At 46.8% G+C, this 19120-nt stretch overlaps 1 protein-coding gene across 1 annotated transcript in view; it reads right to left on the minus strand.

Moving 5' to 3' along the window:
• LOC148524161 (CCN family member 5-like) overlaps positions 1 to 18582 on the minus strand; it is a 56140-nt gene extending 37558 nt beyond the window's left edge. Inside the window, exons 1-3 of the mRNA XM_088472215.1 lie at positions 18473 to 18582; positions 10376 to 10592; positions 1713 to 1964 (exon numbers count right to left, since the gene is read on the minus strand). Coding sequence (XP_088328341.1) covers positions 1713 to 1964; positions 10376 to 10592; positions 18473 to 18523 — 520 coding nt within the window. The 5' untranslated portion in view covers positions 18524 to 18582. The remainder of the gene's footprint in view (positions 1 to 1712; positions 1965 to 10375; positions 10593 to 18472) is intronic.
• Positions 18583 to 19120: the final 538 nt, after the last annotated feature.

The following is a 19120-nucleotide window of genomic DNA, read 5'->3' on the forward strand; positions in this document are numbered from 1 at the left end:
TCTAGGCAGAACATCATCATCCGGCTATCACGGCAATATTCATCCCGGGAGTCCTCAACTTCACACATACACGCAGGAGAGTGGGCTCTCCATCCAGGGGTTTTTCAATCCTGGTGAACAAATGCGGCCTACCAGACATATACCTCATGGCCTTATGTCACAATCACAAGGTCCTCAGATACGGGTCCAGGACCAGAGACCCCCTCAGCCACATTCGTGGACGCACTGGCAATGAGATGGGACTTCAAGTTGGCGTATCTCTTTCCTCCGATTTCCCTCCTCCCAAGGGTCCTCAGGAAATTCAAGCAGGAAGGCGGAACAGTGATACTAGTAGCTCCTGCTTGGCCCAGACGCCATTGGCACACCAACATATGCAGTGCTTAAAGTGGTCCTAGAGAAGTGGTGGAATTTCCTGCCCCCCTCTCGGAGCATTTTCAATAAAGGAACAGCACGTGCCTTTGTCCCACTGGTGGTACAGTGGGATTTGTCATTGGTTCTCAAGGGGCTGCAAATTCCCCCATTAGAACCTCTAGACTTAGTAGATTTGAAATGGTTGACAGCGAAGACCTTTTTCTCCTCGCTATCTCTTCTGCACGCAGAGTCTCTGATTTGGCAGCGCTCTCTTGTCGCTCCCCCTTTTTATTTTTCACCAGGATAGAGCTGTTCTCCGTACATGGGTGGGTTACCTTCCTAAGGTAATGTCCCATGTTCATGTGAATGAAGAGATTGTGGTTCCAGCTATTCAGTCTTCAGACCTTTCTGTAGGTGAAGCCTCCCTGGATGTGGTTTGTGCTCTCCATATCTATGTGGGTCATACAGACTCTTTTAGAAAATCAGATGCTCTTTTTGTGTTATATGGTTTTAACAAACAAAGTCTGGCTAGATGGTTACGTATGACTATCGCTCAGGCTTACACACAGGCTGATCTCCCTGTCCAAACATGGTGACAGCACATTCTACCCGGTCTGTGGAACCATCGTGGGCGTTCCATCGTGGTGCCTCTGCTGTACAATTGTGCAAGGCAGCCACGTGGTCTTCTGTCCACACTTTTTTTAGGTTCTACGTCTTTGACACTTTTGCCTCTCAGGATGCTTTCTTTGGGCAGCGGATTCTCTTTTCTGCTCAGGAGCGTCCCCACCCTTAGGGGAACTGCTTTAGGACATCCCCATGGTATCCATGTAGATCCCTATGGACCCTGAAGAAAATAAGAGTTATGTAGACTTACATTTGTTAACTCTTTTTCTTCAAGGTCCATAGGGTCCACAGGGCACCAACCTTGACGCACTTGGCTGCATTGGGTAATTTTTATTTTGGTTATTTATTCCCTCTTTTTCTGTGAGTGTTTCTGGTATACATTTGCTCTTCCTTCTCCTGCCTTGGGCTTGTTTACAAAACTGAATGCCTGTGGCCAGGGATATATGTGGAGGACTACCTAGGGCATCCTGGGAGCTGAAAGTTTAACTGTTTGGTGCCTGGATCACTCCGATCACATTCTCCCCATGGTATCCATGTGGACCCTATGGACCACGAAGAAAAAGAATTAACAAAGGTAAGTCTAATATAAGTCTTATTTTTTCAGCACCCAACTACTGCACCGCTGACCATTTTACTGAGCAGTATACCCGAAACTGTTACATTAGCCTTTTTCATACTAATTTGTATTTATGCCATTTTTGTACACGTGGTTTTGATAAGACATTAATTGTAGTTACCTTGGTCTATGTTGTTAGGGATCCTGTGTTGTTGCTGTACATCACATGTCCACTCTTGACAGCACTTCCCAGGGATATCCACACGTCGGGGAAAAGGACACTCTGGTGTGGGGAGCTTTACGTCCTCACTGCATAGCGGGATACATGTAACCCCACTATCCACACACTTACACTGGAGTTTACAGCTTGGCTGAAATATCTCTCCATCTTCATAGATCTTTCCATTGACGTCACAGCTGCCATTGTCATTATCTGGGGATTGCCATCAGCAAACATGTAATGCATTGGTAAAATAAGTGTACAGTTTAATATGCTCAATTACTGGTGCTGGTGCAAGTTCTGGTGGAGCGTCTAATGATGCTCTGAGAATTAAACACACTGTCGCAAGACACTACAAGTCTCAGTATTAAGAAAATCAGCCAGGGCATTAGCATAAGATGCAGCTGCAGGTCTGCGTGTGACTCTGAATAAGACCCTCAGTGTATACTCATGTTAATATGTGTACAGATTAATGGTTGTCTTTGCAGCTGGCCCCTGTACACCAGACATACCTCACACATCTTAAAATGGTAATTCTGACTTTAAATTTCAACAAAGTAGTTAACTAACCTATAAAAAATACAATCTAGAAAAAATTCACACAGGTGGGTATAGTTTATTAAAAACATATCAGTCCTCCCTATATCAGACCACTGGTTTATAGGAAGAGGCCACATGGTTGCTTTAATTAATCGTGTTACCCTAGGATGTCAGGTGAGTTATGACGGGGTCACAACGGGGTCACATAATTTAAAAGACCTACTAGGACAGGGGTTCTCAAACTTTTTTGCTCTGGGACCCCATCTAACAATAACAATTATTACAGGACCCCAGCGTGTTACTGCAGAATGACTGCCACACGTGTGGTCAGCAGACCGCTCATGCACAGTAACACTAGGGAGACACAAAACTGTAAGGTGTCCGATAATGCGATAATTTAATTTTTGACACATTGCAGGGACGAGCTCTTTTCGAAGCCCCTGTCCATGCAAGACTGAGGAGACAGTGGGTTACTGGTAAGGCAAAGGGTGACGTAGGAGGAGAAGCTGTGGGTGACAGGGAGAAACCGGGTGACGGGTGAGGAAGATGGTGGCAGAGGGTGAGGCAGAGGGTGGCATGGAAAGGCAAAGGGTGACTGGGGAGGCAATATGTGACGTAGGAGGCAGTGGGTAATAGGGAGAAGCTGTGGGTAATGGGGAGGCAGAGGGTGCCGGAAGGTGATGGAGAGGCAGGGAGTGGCAGTGGCTGGCAAGGAGCAGCATAGGGTGGCAGGGGAGACAGTGGGTGACTGGGGAGGCAGTGAGAGGCAAAGGGTGACATAGGAAGCAGTGGGTAACAGGGAGAACCAGAGGGTGATGAGGGAGGCAGATAGTGGCAGAGGGTGAAGCAGAGGGTGGCATGGAAAGGCAGAGGGTAACTGGGGAGGCAATAGGTGATGTAGGAGGCAGAGGGTAATAGGGAAGAACGGGGAGGCAGAGGGTATCTGTGGGTGACGGAGAGGCAGTGGGTGGCAGGGAGAAGCAGTGGGTGACAGGAAAAGGGAGTGGATTGCAGGAGGAGGCAATGGAAGGCAGCAAGATGCAGTGGGTGATGGGAGGAAGTGGTGACAGAGAGAGGCAGTGGCTAGCAAGAAGCAGCAAAGGATGGCAGAGAGAGCCAGAGGGTGGCAGGAAAGACAGTGGGCGACTGGGGAGGCAAAGAGTGACATAGGAGGCAGTGGGTAAGAGGGAGAACCAGTTGGTGACAGGGGGAGGCAGGGGGTGAAAGGGAGAGACAGAGGGTGGCAGTGGGTGACGGGGAGGCAGGGAGAGGCAGAGGGTGACAGGGGGAGGCAGTAAGTGAGAAAGACAGAGGGGGCAGTGCATTTCAGGGGGGAGGCAGTGGATGACAGGGGGAGGCAGTGGGTTTTTAATAAATTCATTTATTTTCTGTTTCCCCCCTCCAGTTCCCACACTATGTGCTCCCCTGTTCCCCCATGGGGTCTGTGCTCAGCACTCCCCTCATTCCTCATGCTCCCCTGCTGATGTTTCTTCCCCCTCCACTGCAATCATCACACATTCTGTGTCCCCCCACCCTGACAGCAACGGTCCCCCAGGCTGCACTTACTTAAGAACATCTGCACAGACTGCAGAGAGAGTCCGGCAGCTGGCTCCTCTGAGTCTGTCTGCTGCTGATGCTTGCTTCTTGTGTGTCAGTTTCTGCTGCTGGGCAGGAGGACAGGAGACACTGAGCAATGGGGTGGGGGCGGGGCTGCCTGATGACTCCTCGGATCTCTCAGCCAGTGATCCGAGGAGTCTGAAATAACAGACAGTTCAACTGGTTTCACTCTCCTCAGATCACTGGCTGAGAGATCAGGGGAGTCATCAACCTGACCCCATGTGAGTCGCGACCCCAAGCTGGGATGGCCGCGACCCACTTTGGGGTCACGACCCACAGTTTGAGAACTGCTGTACTAGGATGTTGGTGGGGATTGACCAAGAGACCTCATGGAATAAGGGCGTTAGAAGCATTGTGTCACGATTCCACAATAAAAAGCACTGATGTGCTCACAGGATTTGATCTTGGGACCTTGTAGACACAAGAGCAGTGGCCCAGGCAGGTGAGCCACAGCAGCTCTTGTTTATTTAGACTTTCATCAATGTGCCTACTCCCCACCCACTTACTTGGCACAGCCATTTCCCTGCAGGCTATGTGTATAGAAAGCAGGAAATCAACACTACTTATTGCTCCCGCTGGGTATATTTTCTGTGTGCCTGGATAGTGCTGAACCTGCTTCTGTTCTATTTCCAGATTCTTGAGCAGACTGGGCTTGTGCCATCATTATTGTTACCTTCTGGCTTCCTGACCATGGCTCATTTCCTGGATATTCTTCTGTCTGCTGCCTACTCTGAACCTGGACCATGTCCTGATTATTTTGATTGCCATCTGCTCGGAACTAGACTGTGATATGACTATGCTGGTTGCACCCAGGCCTGACTATTTGCCTATCTCTGGACTTTTCCTTGTGACTGTACTGGACAGTTATATCCTGGTGTCCTGCCCTACTATCACTGGTCACACTCAGTAGTTACCTGGAGGGCAGTGATCAATGAGGTGGCAGCAGTAAAGTCCAAATCTTCATGCAGGGGTATCTGGTGAGAACCTGACCCTCATTAGACTACTATAACACTATGGGATAAGTGATTGCAAACTGAACTGACACCACCAGAATCTCATCACCATGGGTGAGGCTCATAACGAAGGCAGGGAGACATCATGAATTAGAAGTTCCGTCACCTTGGGGACAGAATAATGACCGAATTTACACTGCACTATATTTGTGACACAAGTTAGCCTTAGATCCAAGAAGCTCAAGTTTTCAGTGAGGGTTTTATTCCAAGACTAATGGTGAGTATGCTGGGACAGATACTGAAACAAGGCTGACACTTTGACTTGCAAAGAATTTAAAGAGGTTGCCCTGAGAACAGTAGTTATACCTCAGATACCTGTAACCTGTATTAATTACTATAACTGAGAGAGACCAGGTGATAGACTGAGAGAGACTGTGTAAAGGAGAGTTAAGAGGACAATCCCCAAGGAGAGTTAAGGTGCCCATACACAGTGCGATAAAGCAGCCGATCCGATGGATTGGTATGATATCGCTGCTATATCGTACCGTGTGTGGGAATGATATCGCATAGTGCGCGCTCCCGTGGGGTCACACATCGCACCTCCAGATCTTATTGCATGTTCAGTTGATCTGGGGATGCGATGTAGATCCCGGGGGCGGCATATCGGTCGGTCCGGCAGCGGCTCACTCCGTGTGTAGGGACCGTCACCTCTTGTGTTGACATGACAGCCACTGTCATTGGTTTGTGCTTATAACAAAGTAAATTTATTGAATAAAAGAGTTTGATTTCATCTGGAGTTGTATTATTGCGATTGAACCAACAGCTAAGCCATCCAAAACAGCATAAGAAACTCAGGGGGGAAAGGGAGACATGAAGGGAACAGTTTTCAGATTAAGGGGAACAATAAGAAGGCACCACAGAAGGAAAGCGACAGTAGGTCAAAAACAGACAGACTTGGGGTAGGCAACTATTGGGATTATTAAGAATAATATATACAAATCAGCGCTGGCTGAAAATAAATCTAAAAAACCAATTTCAGGACGTTTGTATCAGTCAATAAAAAAATTTATTCAATCCAATATAACAATGATGTGCATATTAAAAAATACATAGCTGCTATTATATAGCAATTAAAAGCCACATATCATACTCCTATGTTTCTTACTGGATTAGGACCTGCTCCATATGATTTTAGCAGCAAAGTTCGCCAGGTGTTGTTGTAGTTCCCCAAATATTTGTAAGCACTTAGGAGTTCATTCAGACCCGCTCGCAAGATGCGATCGCTCGCTGGCAAAAGGGGCCAGATATTTAAATGAACCGCTCGCACTGCGTCGCATAAGGACGGCCTCTATGTCTTAGCGAGCTACAGCAAAATGCGCTCGCAAGTGTCTAAAGAGGCCCCCTTGTCACTCGCAACACGTCATCTCCGGGAAATGTAGGATTAATCGGGACCATCGTGAGCCATCGGAGCTGCTCGCAGCCCTTGGGGTTGCCTTAACCCGCCGCAAGCACAGCGATCAGTGCTCGCAACCTGTGTTCGCAACATCACTCCCTAGTTCACAAGCACCTTCCCCTGTTACCACCCACAAATGGCACCTGTCACTCAAAGTAGCGACTTGATAGTGGCTTCTGCGCAGCCAAAATCAGATTGCAAATACTGGCTTGCATACACGCATTGCGAATTATATGCATGCGCACTGAGCAAAAATTGCCCAGCAGCGAGCGATCGCGCCTTAGCGAGCGGGTCTGAATCAGGTCCTTAGTCCTGGCAATATGGTGCTCTAGGGGTATCCACAGGTAATTAACCGCAGTTCAAATAGTCTGGAGAAACCAAGGTCCAAAGTATATCCACAGTCAAGATTCAGGAGTCGATATAAAAAAGTCCAGGTGGCATAAAGGTAGCTCAACGCGTTTCCCTGGGTAAGGTAGTGGGACTACCTTACCCAGGGAAAATAGTGTTCTTAACAATTCAGTATATTGACAACCCTCTTACCAGCTGCTGCTGACAGCACACATGACTTTGTTTTGAGTGGCACCTGTTGGGTCAGTCCCTATTGTAATAGGAATTCTGCACTGTCTCTTCCCTCCTGCTTATCTCCTCTCACAGAGGAGACCTTTTTGGCATGCTAGACCCTCTCCAAACTGGAGAACCCACGCATGGCCTGCATACCCAACAAAGCCTGGATTCTGGAGAAAGCTACAGTTAGTCTTGCTCACAGTAAAAAACAGTACATAATTCTGAAGCATGTCTTTGTTTTGAGACTACAAATTATCGACATAACCTAAGCAAAACAGGGAATCCATCAACATTTTAGTGCCCATCTATTATTTCTGTAAAAGTTGCATATATTGTAATGGTGGTGGCACTCCAGAAATATTTTTGACTTGTAATATTGAACGTTTTGCTCCCAAAGAGAAAAATGTTGTCTATCCGTAAGATAAACAATAGTCATGAGTGAAAGAAGATATAGGCAGTGAGGGAAAGAAGTAGAGGGAAATAAGAAAAGTAAAAGCAGTGGCATAACTAGGGTATTTGGAGCCCAGGGCAGGATGAAAAACTTAGTCCCCCCCCCAACTATATCCGCGTGACGAAGAGGCATGCGCTGAAGAAGTGGGCATGGCCACATGCCACAGGGGGCGTGGTCACTGAAAAATGGAGGCGTATCAACATGACACACCACCGTTTCTCGTCACTCTGGGAACATTCCATTCCATATGCACCTAATGCCCCCAGCAGTGCCCCGGTAGTAGTGCCCCATATGCAATGCCCCTATTAGTAGTACCCCTCATGCAATGCCCACTGTAGTAGTGCCCCTTGCGCAATGTCCCCAGTAGTAGTGCCCCTTATGCAATGCCCCCTGTAGTAGTGCCCCCAGTGGTAGTGCCCTTTATGCAGTGCCTCCAGTAGTAGTGCTCCTTATGCAATGCCCCCTGTTGTAGTGCACATTATGCAGTGCCCCAGTAGTGCCCCTTATACAGTCCCCCTTAATTAGTGCCCCCAGTAGTGCCCCTTATGCAGTGTCCCCAGCAGTGCCCCTTATACAGTGCCCCCAGGAGTGCCCCTTATACAGTGCAGCGCCGCCAGTAGTAGTGCCTCTTACACATAAAACACACAGACAGACAAAATAATACTTACCAGAATCCCCACTCCTGCGCCCACCGCTGTCCGCTCCTCCCATCTGGCTCGGCACTATGGGATAGACAGCATGACGTATCTCCCTTAACCCACTGCGGGAGCCCGAAGGCGGAGCTCATGGGTGAGCTCCGGTCCGGCTCCGGCCCTGGGTGCAGCAGCCAATAAGAGTCTGTCTGACTCTTATTGGTTGCTAAAACAAACACACCGCTGGCAGTGTTGGTGTGTTTGTTTTGGTCCGACGGCGGCGCCTAGTGCACGTGCCCCACTCGATCCCCCCACGTTACGCCACTGAGTAAAATACATGTAATAATTGTGAGGTAGAGAATTTACAGGTAACCGAGGGGTATAGGCAGAGCAAAGAATCGAAACAGTGGTGAATGATAGATGTAACAGAAAAACAGAAGATGCATTATGGGCAAGAGAACACGAGGAAAGGAAGCAGATAACAGAGAGAGGAGACATAAAGGTTGGAGGTGACTTTCTGTTTGTGATAAGAAGAGTAGGTAATTTAAGGAACAACAGTAGAGACATTAAGTAGAACTGAGATATTTTTTGGATATGGGAAGAGAGGTAGAGTGTGACTGTGTTAGTTGCTCCCAGAAGAAATCCACTTAATTGGGATAACTATCACTAAAGGCCATATACCTGAGGGACAGGTAATGGGGGACATGGCTGAAGTCCATGGGAATGTAAAATCGCGATGGATTAAGTTAAAAAAATAATTCAAACAAAACAAGAATGCAGGCTTGAATCATCAGCAGGGAAACAGTATCCATTACATGCAAAGATCGATAGAAGTGAGGGTCTTATACAGGCTGCATACAGATGAGGTCTCTTAGTCCTAATTTATTTGACCTTTAATTGACCAATTTAACAAGTGCTAATTGCAATAAGTGAAAAAAAATGTGCAACACTGCCACCAGTCTATGGGCCTGATTCACTACGGATCGCTATTGCAATCGCAGCTGCGATTACGCACGCAGTTCTGCTGCGAAAATATGCTAATGTCTGCAACTGCTCACTTGGCATAGAGACGCCCGCGATCCTGCGTTTACATTGGTAACATCGAGTAACATCGGACCCTCACGCAGAATTACAGCAGGTCCGACCTTACTCAGAAATTGCAACTGTCATCGCACGCAGTGAGTGCTCAAACTGCGAATGCCGCTGCAGTGGCTAATATTTGCATGCCCAGGAAACGGCGTTCAATCGGACAGGCACGTCTGCATTTATCCAACCACTCCCCCGTCACCACTCCCAGTCGCTGACGTCCCGTCCCCCGATCTACGATGGCTTTGTATCTGCGTAAGTGATCGCAGTGCGATCACAATGATAACTCACGCACGCGCACTGAGGTGCATACACATGCACAGAATCTACTATTGCCCGATCTGCGTATGCTGTTGCAATTGCAATCCGTAATGAATCAGGCCCTATAACCAGTATTGTGGCGGTTCCTCGCATACTACAATTGTCAGCGTTGGTGGTTCCCTGCCACTTGTTGTTTCTATTCAGTATTGTGGTGGATCCTCCCGTAGAGCATGGACAGAAGTTACGGGGCCAGTGGACCAGCTTTCACTTGCTATGATTTTTCAGAATCCTCAAGATGACTCATGATTCTGTACTGGGAAAGCCCCATGTAACTTCCGCCTCACCAGGAGGACTTGACTGTCAAGGGCTTGAGAGACATCTGCTGGATGGACAAATAAGTACTAAAGGGCAGATGTACTAAGCTCTGGAAAGTGATAAATTGGGGAGTGAAAACTACCAACCAATCAGCTCCTAATTGTCATTTTGCAAACACAGCCTGTAACATGACAGTTAGGAGCTGAGTGGCTGGTAGTTTTTCACTTTCTATTGTATCACTTTCCAGAGCTTAGTAAATCTCCTCCTAATACACTAACCAAACACACTGCAGTGTCACCGCACAACTCAAGTATTTCTGTAAAATTCCTAAACAGGTGAAACCATTTTTGGAATCATTGATAACCAGTAGAATATCTCAACATTACCAAGGTGGCAATTTTTCTTTTACTCTGTAAGTGGTACTCCTGGTGCCTAGGCGCTCACTGCCTGGGGACTGCAAAACCCCTCTACATGTGTCTGTTAATGGTTTTGGGACATTATTTAAGTTCCTATCTAAGGTTCAGTGAGGAAAAATAATCATAACAAACCCCTTATTGCCTCATGGCCATCCTTAAAAATTGGACTATTACAGTGCCTTGAAGACCAAGGTTGGGAAATACTGCTCTATATACCTCAGGCACATCACCAACTGATCCAGTTAAACTCATGAGTTATGTAATCCATAAAACATGACCTGATAGAGGGTGGCTTGAAGGGCAGGGTTGAGAAATCTGAATGAAGGATTATCTTACAATTACACGTTCCTCCTCTTCCATTGCTGCTGGTGGAATAATCACAGGTCAGTTCCTGCGTGTGGTCACAGAGGTACTTCTGATTACAGAGTTCACCAATCCTACGTGCACATATCTTACAGCAACCACAGCCATCCATAATAAGAGGGACACCAGGAGGACATCTTGGAGGAATCCAAGAGCAGACACACGGGCTTCGGCAGAGCTCAGCGCAAATCTAATTTGAATAAGGAATGGAGTGTACATTAATTCAACATATAACCCATAATATTATATATTATTGGAGCTGGTATAAAATTCTAAAGTTATGAGACTTTTTCAGGAGGATGGTTAGTGAATGTCACAAGTCATTGCTATCTTAGAATATATTAGATACTGTATTTACAATTATATTATTATAATACATTTAAATTAGTGTCACTGTAATGTAATATCACATTGTTATGTTGTGTCGGAATCGGTATGTAATACCGCCGGCCGCATAGCCGGCAGTTCGATTCCCGGCAGCATCAGGCCGACAGTGGAACAGATCTCGGCTGTGGCAGCCGACATCGCTGGAAATCCTGATCGTCCCTAAGCAAGTATTAACTAACCTAACCTATCCCCCTAACCCTAACCCTCCCTAAGGGGTGCCTAACCCTAATCCCCCCTCTAAGTGCCTAAACCTAACCCCCCCTTCCCCGCTGCCTAAAGCTAAGTCCCCCGGGGGGGTGCCTAACCCTAACCTAACGGTCTCCCGGTGTCGGTGAAATGAGCGGTGTCTACATCTAGATGCCTGTCATTTCACCCTCGCCGGGATATGACAGTCGGGAAGCCGGCTGTCAGTATAATGTCAGCCGGCTTCCCGATTGCATCCCGTTGTGTCACTGTTATGTTTACAATATCTAGAATGCAAAAGATATATCTATAGCTATAGCAGCCCATGTAACTGCTGTGAGGCTCAGAATCATTGGGACCTAGAAAAAACAAATTTAAGTTACTGGGCCATTCATCATCAGGGGTCCAACAGGAGTTAGCTGCCGAGAACAAGCGCCATCTTCAGACGGCGCTTGGTCTCGTAGCCCCGCTCCTTCCTATGGGAAAGAGTGCCAGGGATGCGAAGAGGGATCCGAGCGGATCCCTCCGCCGCCTCCTCACTACCTCCCCGGCGGCTTTGCGACCCGAGGTCACACATGCGTTGCCAGGACGATGGGGAACAGGTAAGCAATGCAGCTACAGAAGTAGCTGCAATACTAACCACGGGGACAAATGCTTTTCAGAGCAGTTGTCCCCTCACTGGAGCAATGAATTGCCCCGGTGTCATGTTTCCCCCGCTGTGAGTTGGATACTTAAGTATCCCTCGCAGTGAGTTCAATACTTCATCACCGGAGGCCATACGGCCTTCGATGATGAATAGGTCCCTGGGTGTTTAATAAGGATAGTTTAGTTCATACATTTGTATCAGGTTGTGTTACATTGTGAAAATGTAATCCGTGTTATTCCATTATTGGGAAGAGACCTTGTGGGTGTTACTTACTATAGGCTTCCGTCATAATTTAAGTGTGTGTGTATATACGTGTGTGTGATACGCATGAGAGCGAAAGCCTGTTTAAGTGCTATGAAGAGATCATCATTGTACGAGTCATCTTTGGTGAGGTTTGATGTAAGGCAGTGATGTGCTGCTTTTCTTTGAGTAGTCTCTCTGTGAGTGATGGTATTGTTGAGAGCCATAACTAGACTTTTTGGTGCCCTGTGCCAGAGAGAGCATTGGCGCCTCCCCTCCCGCCATTTTTTAAATAGGGACACAAGATAGTGCACCTGAAAAAGGGACATTGTCTCATGGGGAAGAGCGGGGAAGAGATAGGGGAGGCCATGAGATCCTGAGGATAAAAGAAGAGGAACCTGCAAGTGAGAATGATAATAAACAGGAAAATGTACAGGCCCAAACAGCGCCCCCTGTCCTGCGGTGCCCTGTGCCATGGTACTGGTCACACTAACCCTAGTTACGGCTCTGGTATTGTGTACTCTTGTGAAGTAATACTGCTGTAGCTTTAAGATCAGGTTTAGATCACAGTAGGAAATAGTTTAGGTCATGCGGTCACGCTGGGAGGTGTGCGGTCATTAGGAAATAATGCACGGTTATGTGACTTAGGGGTAAATTTACATAAGTGAGAGTTTTTAGAAGTGAGTTTTAAAAGTGATGTTGCCCACAGCAACCAATCAGATTCTACTTAACATTTAACTAGCGCCTTCTAAAAGATAATAGCTAAAATCTGATTGGTTGCTATGGGTAACATCACTTTTAAAACTCACTTCTAAAAACTCTCACTTTAGTAAATTTACCCCTTAGTGTCTCCAATCTTGTTAGTGGCATTTCTGTCATTTAACACACCATTTTATAAATATACATACATCCATACATGCATACAGTATACCTTTTTCATTTTATCTTTTTTTTTTTATATATATATATATATATATATATATATATATATACAGAATACTGCTGCACAGATCTGAGGGATTTTTGCAGCTTTGTATATGGACACAAGGGGCCTGAATCTGAGTTATGCACAGCAGGTTATATTTGCAGTCAGGATGCAGTCAGGAAACCGACGGTCGAAATGCCGACCGCTGGCTTCCCGACTGTCAAAACCCGGCTAGGTACTAATGACAGGCGTCGAAATACCGACGCCTGTCCTACGCCGGGAGCCCGACGCCCAGCATACCGAACTAAGGTAAGCCGGGGGGTGGGCGCGGATAGCCACGGGTGGGGAGGGTCAGGTGGCCATTTTCCCAGTGATCTGCACATGCGCAGAAAAGATGTCCCCGGGAAAGTAGGCGCGGGCACCATTTTCCCGGAGACCCGCGCATGCGCTTTAGATTCTGTCATGAAGTCAGGATCTACATCGCTCAGTGCCACTGAGCTGCTGTCAGAGAGGAGAGGGCCCAAACTGAAGCTGCACGCAGGCCCCCTCCTCTCTTATAATGCCCCTGCCAGGGTATGATGAAAAATGGAGCCCCACCCCCCAAGTATGTGCGCGCGACGAAGGTGCACAATGATAAAGTGGGCGTGGTCACATTCCACAAGTGGCGTGACCACTGAAAAATGGGGCATGTCAACATGACACACCACTATTTCTCGTCACTCTGGGAACATTCCTTTCCATTCCGTATGCACCTTAATGCCCCCATTAGTAGTGCCCCTTATGCAATGTCCCCAGTAGTAGTGACCCTTATGTAATGCCCCTAGTAGTAGTTCCCCTTATGCAATGCCGACTGTAGTAGTGCCCCGCAATGTTCCCAGTAGCAGTGCCCCTTATACAGTGCCCCAGTAGTGCCCCTTATACAATGCCCCTTATACAGTGCCCCCAGTAGTGCACCTTATACAGTGCCCCGAGTAGTGCCCATATACAGTGCCCCAAGTAGTGTCCATTATACAGTGCCCCCAGTAGTGCCCCTTAGTCAGTGCCCCCAGTAGTGCCCCGTATACAGTACCCCTAATGCAGTGCCCCCAGTAATACCTCTTATACAGTGCCCTCAGTAGTGCCCCTTATATATATATATATATATATATATATATATAACACACAGACACACACAACACATAACACAATACTTACCTGAATCCCTGCTCCTGTGCCCACCGCCGTCAGCTCCTTCTGCTCAGCACCATGGGAGACACGTCATGACGTCTCTCCCTTCACCCACTGTGGGAGCCTGAAGGCAGAGCTCAAGAGTGAACTCCAGCCCAGCTCTGGCCCTGGGTGCAGTAACCAATGAGAGCTTGTCTAACTCTCATTGGCTGCTAAAACAAACACAACGACGCCGGGTAGTACACTCAATGTCAGTGTACTACCGGGCAGCGGCGGCAGTGTGTTTGTTTTACTGTGTAGTGCGGACCGTGCTACGGACCGCACTACACACTGAAAATACTGACCTGGATGGCAGTCAATGACGCCCAGGGCACATGCCCCGTCCGACCCCCCTTAGTTACGCCAGTGGATACCATCTATTTGGATCACAACGTCACTATGCATACACTCTGTGTAACACATGCACCGTACGAGTGTTTAGAAATTTTGCTCACATGCGCAATTTAAAAAAATAGCTCATCTACGTGAACATCAGCATTGTGTGCGGATTGCATGCTATTCAGAATCAGGCCCAAGTATAAATATTTGTGATTTCACATTCTCTCCCTTCCTTGTTTGCTACAACTGAACTTGGCAGGCAGTACCGTACTTCAAGAGTGAATAACTATGCCTGTAAAATCATGTTTAATCAGTTGGGATATACAAAAGAAATGTTCAACTTCTGTGACCAATAAACACTATTAGTAGCTTATTTAGCAAGCTTTTTGGTCCCATAGATGGATACAGTAGTTTCAGCATGATTTACACTATAATAAACAAATTGCATATTTACCAAGTGTATAATGTAGGAGATATATGTCGTACATAAAATGTCAGCTCTCCGCCACCGTCATATAATGTATGAGGGACATTGTAGTTGTGCACTGAAGTTTGACCTTGATTTCGCTCACAATTAGCCGATGTTTTCAGTCTGCACATGTGTCCCAATGGTTAACAGAACAAATTTGGACGCAGAGAAAGACCATTTCAGTGGGCAATCCTGTGTGGTAACAGAAGTGGCTAGCTAGACGCAAACACATACTTGCCTACTACCAAGCAGGTGAGTTGCACCAGGGGCGGGGCCTGATGGTCCGCATCATTAAATGATGTGATTCTTGAAGAATCGCATCATTAAGTCCCGCCCCCTACACGGGGACCCGCGATCACTGCGGAAATTCTCCCCAATGCGGGAGAAATGCCTACTCTACCGGGGGTGCGCGGGGTTACCCGAAAAATCAGGAGCCTCCCGCGACTTCTGGGAGAGTAGGCATGTATGCGCAAACATGTCACGACAGCAACTGCATCTTTTTTCGTAGTTGCACTGGCAGCCATGCCCATGTTCTGACGGACATTCTGAGCAAAGAGGGAGGGTGCTTGGACTGCACACTCTCATTTTAAACATAATAAGAGGTGCTACCATGCTGAGACTTGTAATACAATGCAGGGGACATAGAATGCAGATGCACTCTAAGTACTAAGAACAACGATAGACAATATAATCCTGATAAACTCTACAATTAACATGGAGTATAATAAGGGACATTCTCTGAGCAACCATAAAACCGCTTTAATGTGGATGGTGTATGATGGTGCGACTTATTATGCAAAGTGATGGACTTGAGTGGCAGCTGGTGGGCATCTCTGTACGAATCCCATGGGCTGCGGCATTAGCATTAAGAGGTAGTCCCGCTGTGTAAGAAGATGCAGTTGTGGCTCTCAATACCGTCCACCTCTGAATCAGGCTGTGTTACGTACTATGAAAATGCTTTACATGCCTGTAATGTCCGCATGTTGGTTTTGTTTGTGTGACCAGTATTTCAGTGTGGAAACCTGTGGCATAAAATCCCAGCATAAAGAGGGCCTGATGTATAGTTAGAAGCATCTTATTTTGCATGATACATATTTTCGTATTGCTTTTGCACAGAAAAAAATAATAATACGCTTCTATCCACTCACATAGGCATAGTGGTGCAATGAGTAAGGGTGTGGGCATGCCAGTTTTTGCCAGGAACAATAACGGTGACATAACTGTGACATAGGGGTCTATTCATAAAGCAGTGAAAAGTCCTGTTTAGCTAAAAACAGGGGTTTTCACTGCCTTCAGCGATTCATAGAGGGGGTTACCATATGGAGAAGGGTATCCGTTCTCCAGTGTCACCCCCGCTTCGTGTATGAATCTCATCACCATACTTTTGTATGGTAAGTGCAATTCATAAAGGAACCAACAGCTCAGCTTTCCGTTCCTCTCTTGCGGTACAGATTCGCCATCTGAGGATGGCGTAATAGTACCGCAAGCCGAACAGAACAGGGAAGCTGCGTACTTCTCTGCTATCTGCCTGGTACCCGACGCTGGCTCCGCACCCTTTTCCCAGTGTCCATTGCAGCAGGTCTGACGTGACCTGCTGCTCTCAGATGCTGGGCTATGCGCAGTGAGAAGCCAGCATATCGGGCTCCCGATATGTTTGTCTTCTCACTGTGTACATAGGGCCTAATTCAGACCCGCTCGCGAGAACTGAGCGCTCGCAAGTGGGTCGATGTTGCCCAAGTGCGCATGCGCACGATGGAGGCGGCTCCATTGTGCGCATGCGCGGGTCCCGAATAACGACGGCCAAGCCGTCGTTATGGCTCTCGCACCAAAGGGGGAGTGCTGTCGATGGTGATTGACAGTACGCCTTTGGTGGGCGTGCCGGAGGCGTGGCTGCCCAGATGGAGGCGTTCCCATGGGAACTCCTACCGTCTGGGGCCGGCCCCACTGACATCACTAGTGATGTCAGTGGGAGTGCTTTTGGCTCTGATAGAGCCAAAAGCACTCCAGGGCTTGCGGCAACGAGACCCTACCGCAAGGGCCTCGTCGCAAGCCCGATGGTCGCGATGGTCTTGACCATCGCGACCATCATTTTGGCCGCTCGCTATAGCTGTGGGTGACCACCAGGAGGCCGCTCCAAACAGTAAGAGGGACGGCCCTGGTTCAGAGCGAGCGCTCTGTCAGAGCCTCCGGCTCTGAATCAGGGCCATAGATCACAGAGGGGCCGGACAGCGCCCGAAGACGCCTTATAGGTAAGTCTACATGAATTGTAGAAGAAGGGGGGGTTTAACCACTTATTGTTCCTCAGCACACTGAATTATACTTGCTATGAAGACTATATGGTAATAGAAATTAGTTGCATGCATTTGCAAATACATGGGAGGCTGCTAGGCCACGTCACGGCTTCTTTGTCACTAGCAGTCCCTAACACTAAGGGGTTCACGTCCGGGGCGCAGAGCACCCCAAAAAACCGTCCAGCACAGGCGCCATGTTACCGGAAACCTGAACATGTGCAGTAGCCTCTGGCACAATGCCAGAGTCTACTATACCACAGAAAGGAATGGGCTCGCACAGAGTCTGCACACTGTCCCCTCCTCTCTTAAACTGCCCCTGTCTGTACTTATGTCTCTTTATTTATTTTATTCCCTTGTATGGTGCAATAATGTTGGAAATATGTCTGTACAGGTTAATGATGTGGCAGAGTTTCTGCACAAAGCAGCGGATTCAATGAGATAACAAACAGCCCAGTTATTTAACCAATGGGGTGGCTTTATTGGTGGTATAATGGGTAAACACTGGTTGATGGAGAAGAGCAGGGTGTCATACAGCTCGCCAGCCACTGAGTGTAAGCGGATACTGGGTAGCAGGAAACCTGGAACAGAAGCTGTGGTAGCAATATATCGTATGTCTCTCTGGAGTTAAGTGGAAGACTTGCATCTACCACTGTGGCACTCTAACACAGTGATAAGATGGCATGTGCAATAGAAGCCTCAGTGGCCATCTTGGTACAGGGAATGAAGCATCCCTGGAGGAGCAATATGGAGTCTGCGCAGTAGCGCTCTCCATCTTCAACAAACAGAACACTAAATGGAAGTGATTAGAGATAACACTGCTCTGTGAGTAGATTAAACATCATATAACAGCATACAAGTCAACATGCTTTGTCAAATACTCAAAAATTTTCATACTGTATATCATGAAAAAAGTAATTACATTTCATGTTCCTAAATCCACTGGAATATACTACAATCTCTTATCACAGTGTCACTTCACCACTTGAGGTTATATTGGCACCACTGAGCTTGAATAGGCTCCTTGCTATCACTGAAATGCCCCTTTTATAATCTGTACACTTACTAATTTAGTAACTATGTTCCCCAAATGCCAAAATATGTGATCAAATAACATAAGACAAATAGTAAGTAAAATGAACTAAAAACCATTTCTGTGCTGCTCAGTTGCATAGTTGCCCTGTATGGTAAACCCAGCTCTGACTTATTTTATACACATACTGTAGTATAAGGAAACTAATAATATAACAGTATTGAGCATAATGGACACAATTTTCTTTAGCATAATCTTCCTAAATCATCTAAGAAAAGATTTATAATAATACAACTATCCTTTGTATTTTTTTGGCATTAATATTCCTTTGCATTGTGTATGTGAGAACATTACCTGTGACAGAGTGCAGACCAGAAAGACCAGGATACATCTGCTGGACAGCATAGTACCATCGATGAAGCAAGGGCCCTGTCTCCACACTTCCCACTGGCAGGAAAGTGCAGCTTCTGCTGGGTATGATCGCAATGCTATGATATTACTCACAGGCTGCAACACAAACATCAGACCCTTGGACACCCATCAAGATTTCTTTTTTTTTTCACATTCCAGCTGATGTTTTCAACTCACCTCCAAGTAATAATATATTATTATGTAAAGGAAATAGCTAAGTTCTGAGACGAGAAACAAGAATGTAGGCTTAAAATAGAGATATCTATACATTGCTGAAACATGACAAATGTAGATGAAAATTAGTCACCTTCACCTTGAGATTGCATGGACCACTGTGTTGTCTGTACCAGGTGTTATACATTCTGATCATTCTTCTGCCATCAATTGAGTCAACAGGATGGTAAATCCAATAGTGATGACTATAAATCAAAATCTTACTGTAAGAGGGGGAGATTTTCTAAACCATGGAGAGAGATAAAGTACCATCCAATCAGCTTCTGTCACTTTACAGGCTGTTTTTGAAAAATGACATTTAGGAGCTAATTGGCTGGTACTTTATCTCTCTCCACTTTATCTCTCTCCAAGGTTTAG

The sequence above is a fragment of the Taudactylus pleione genome, unplaced genomic scaffold (assembly GCF_031769625.1).
Source record: "Taudactylus pleione unplaced genomic scaffold, aTauple2 ptg000121l, whole genome shotgun sequence".
Taxonomy (NCBI): Eukaryota; Metazoa; Chordata; class Amphibia; order Anura; family Myobatrachidae; genus Taudactylus; species Taudactylus pleione.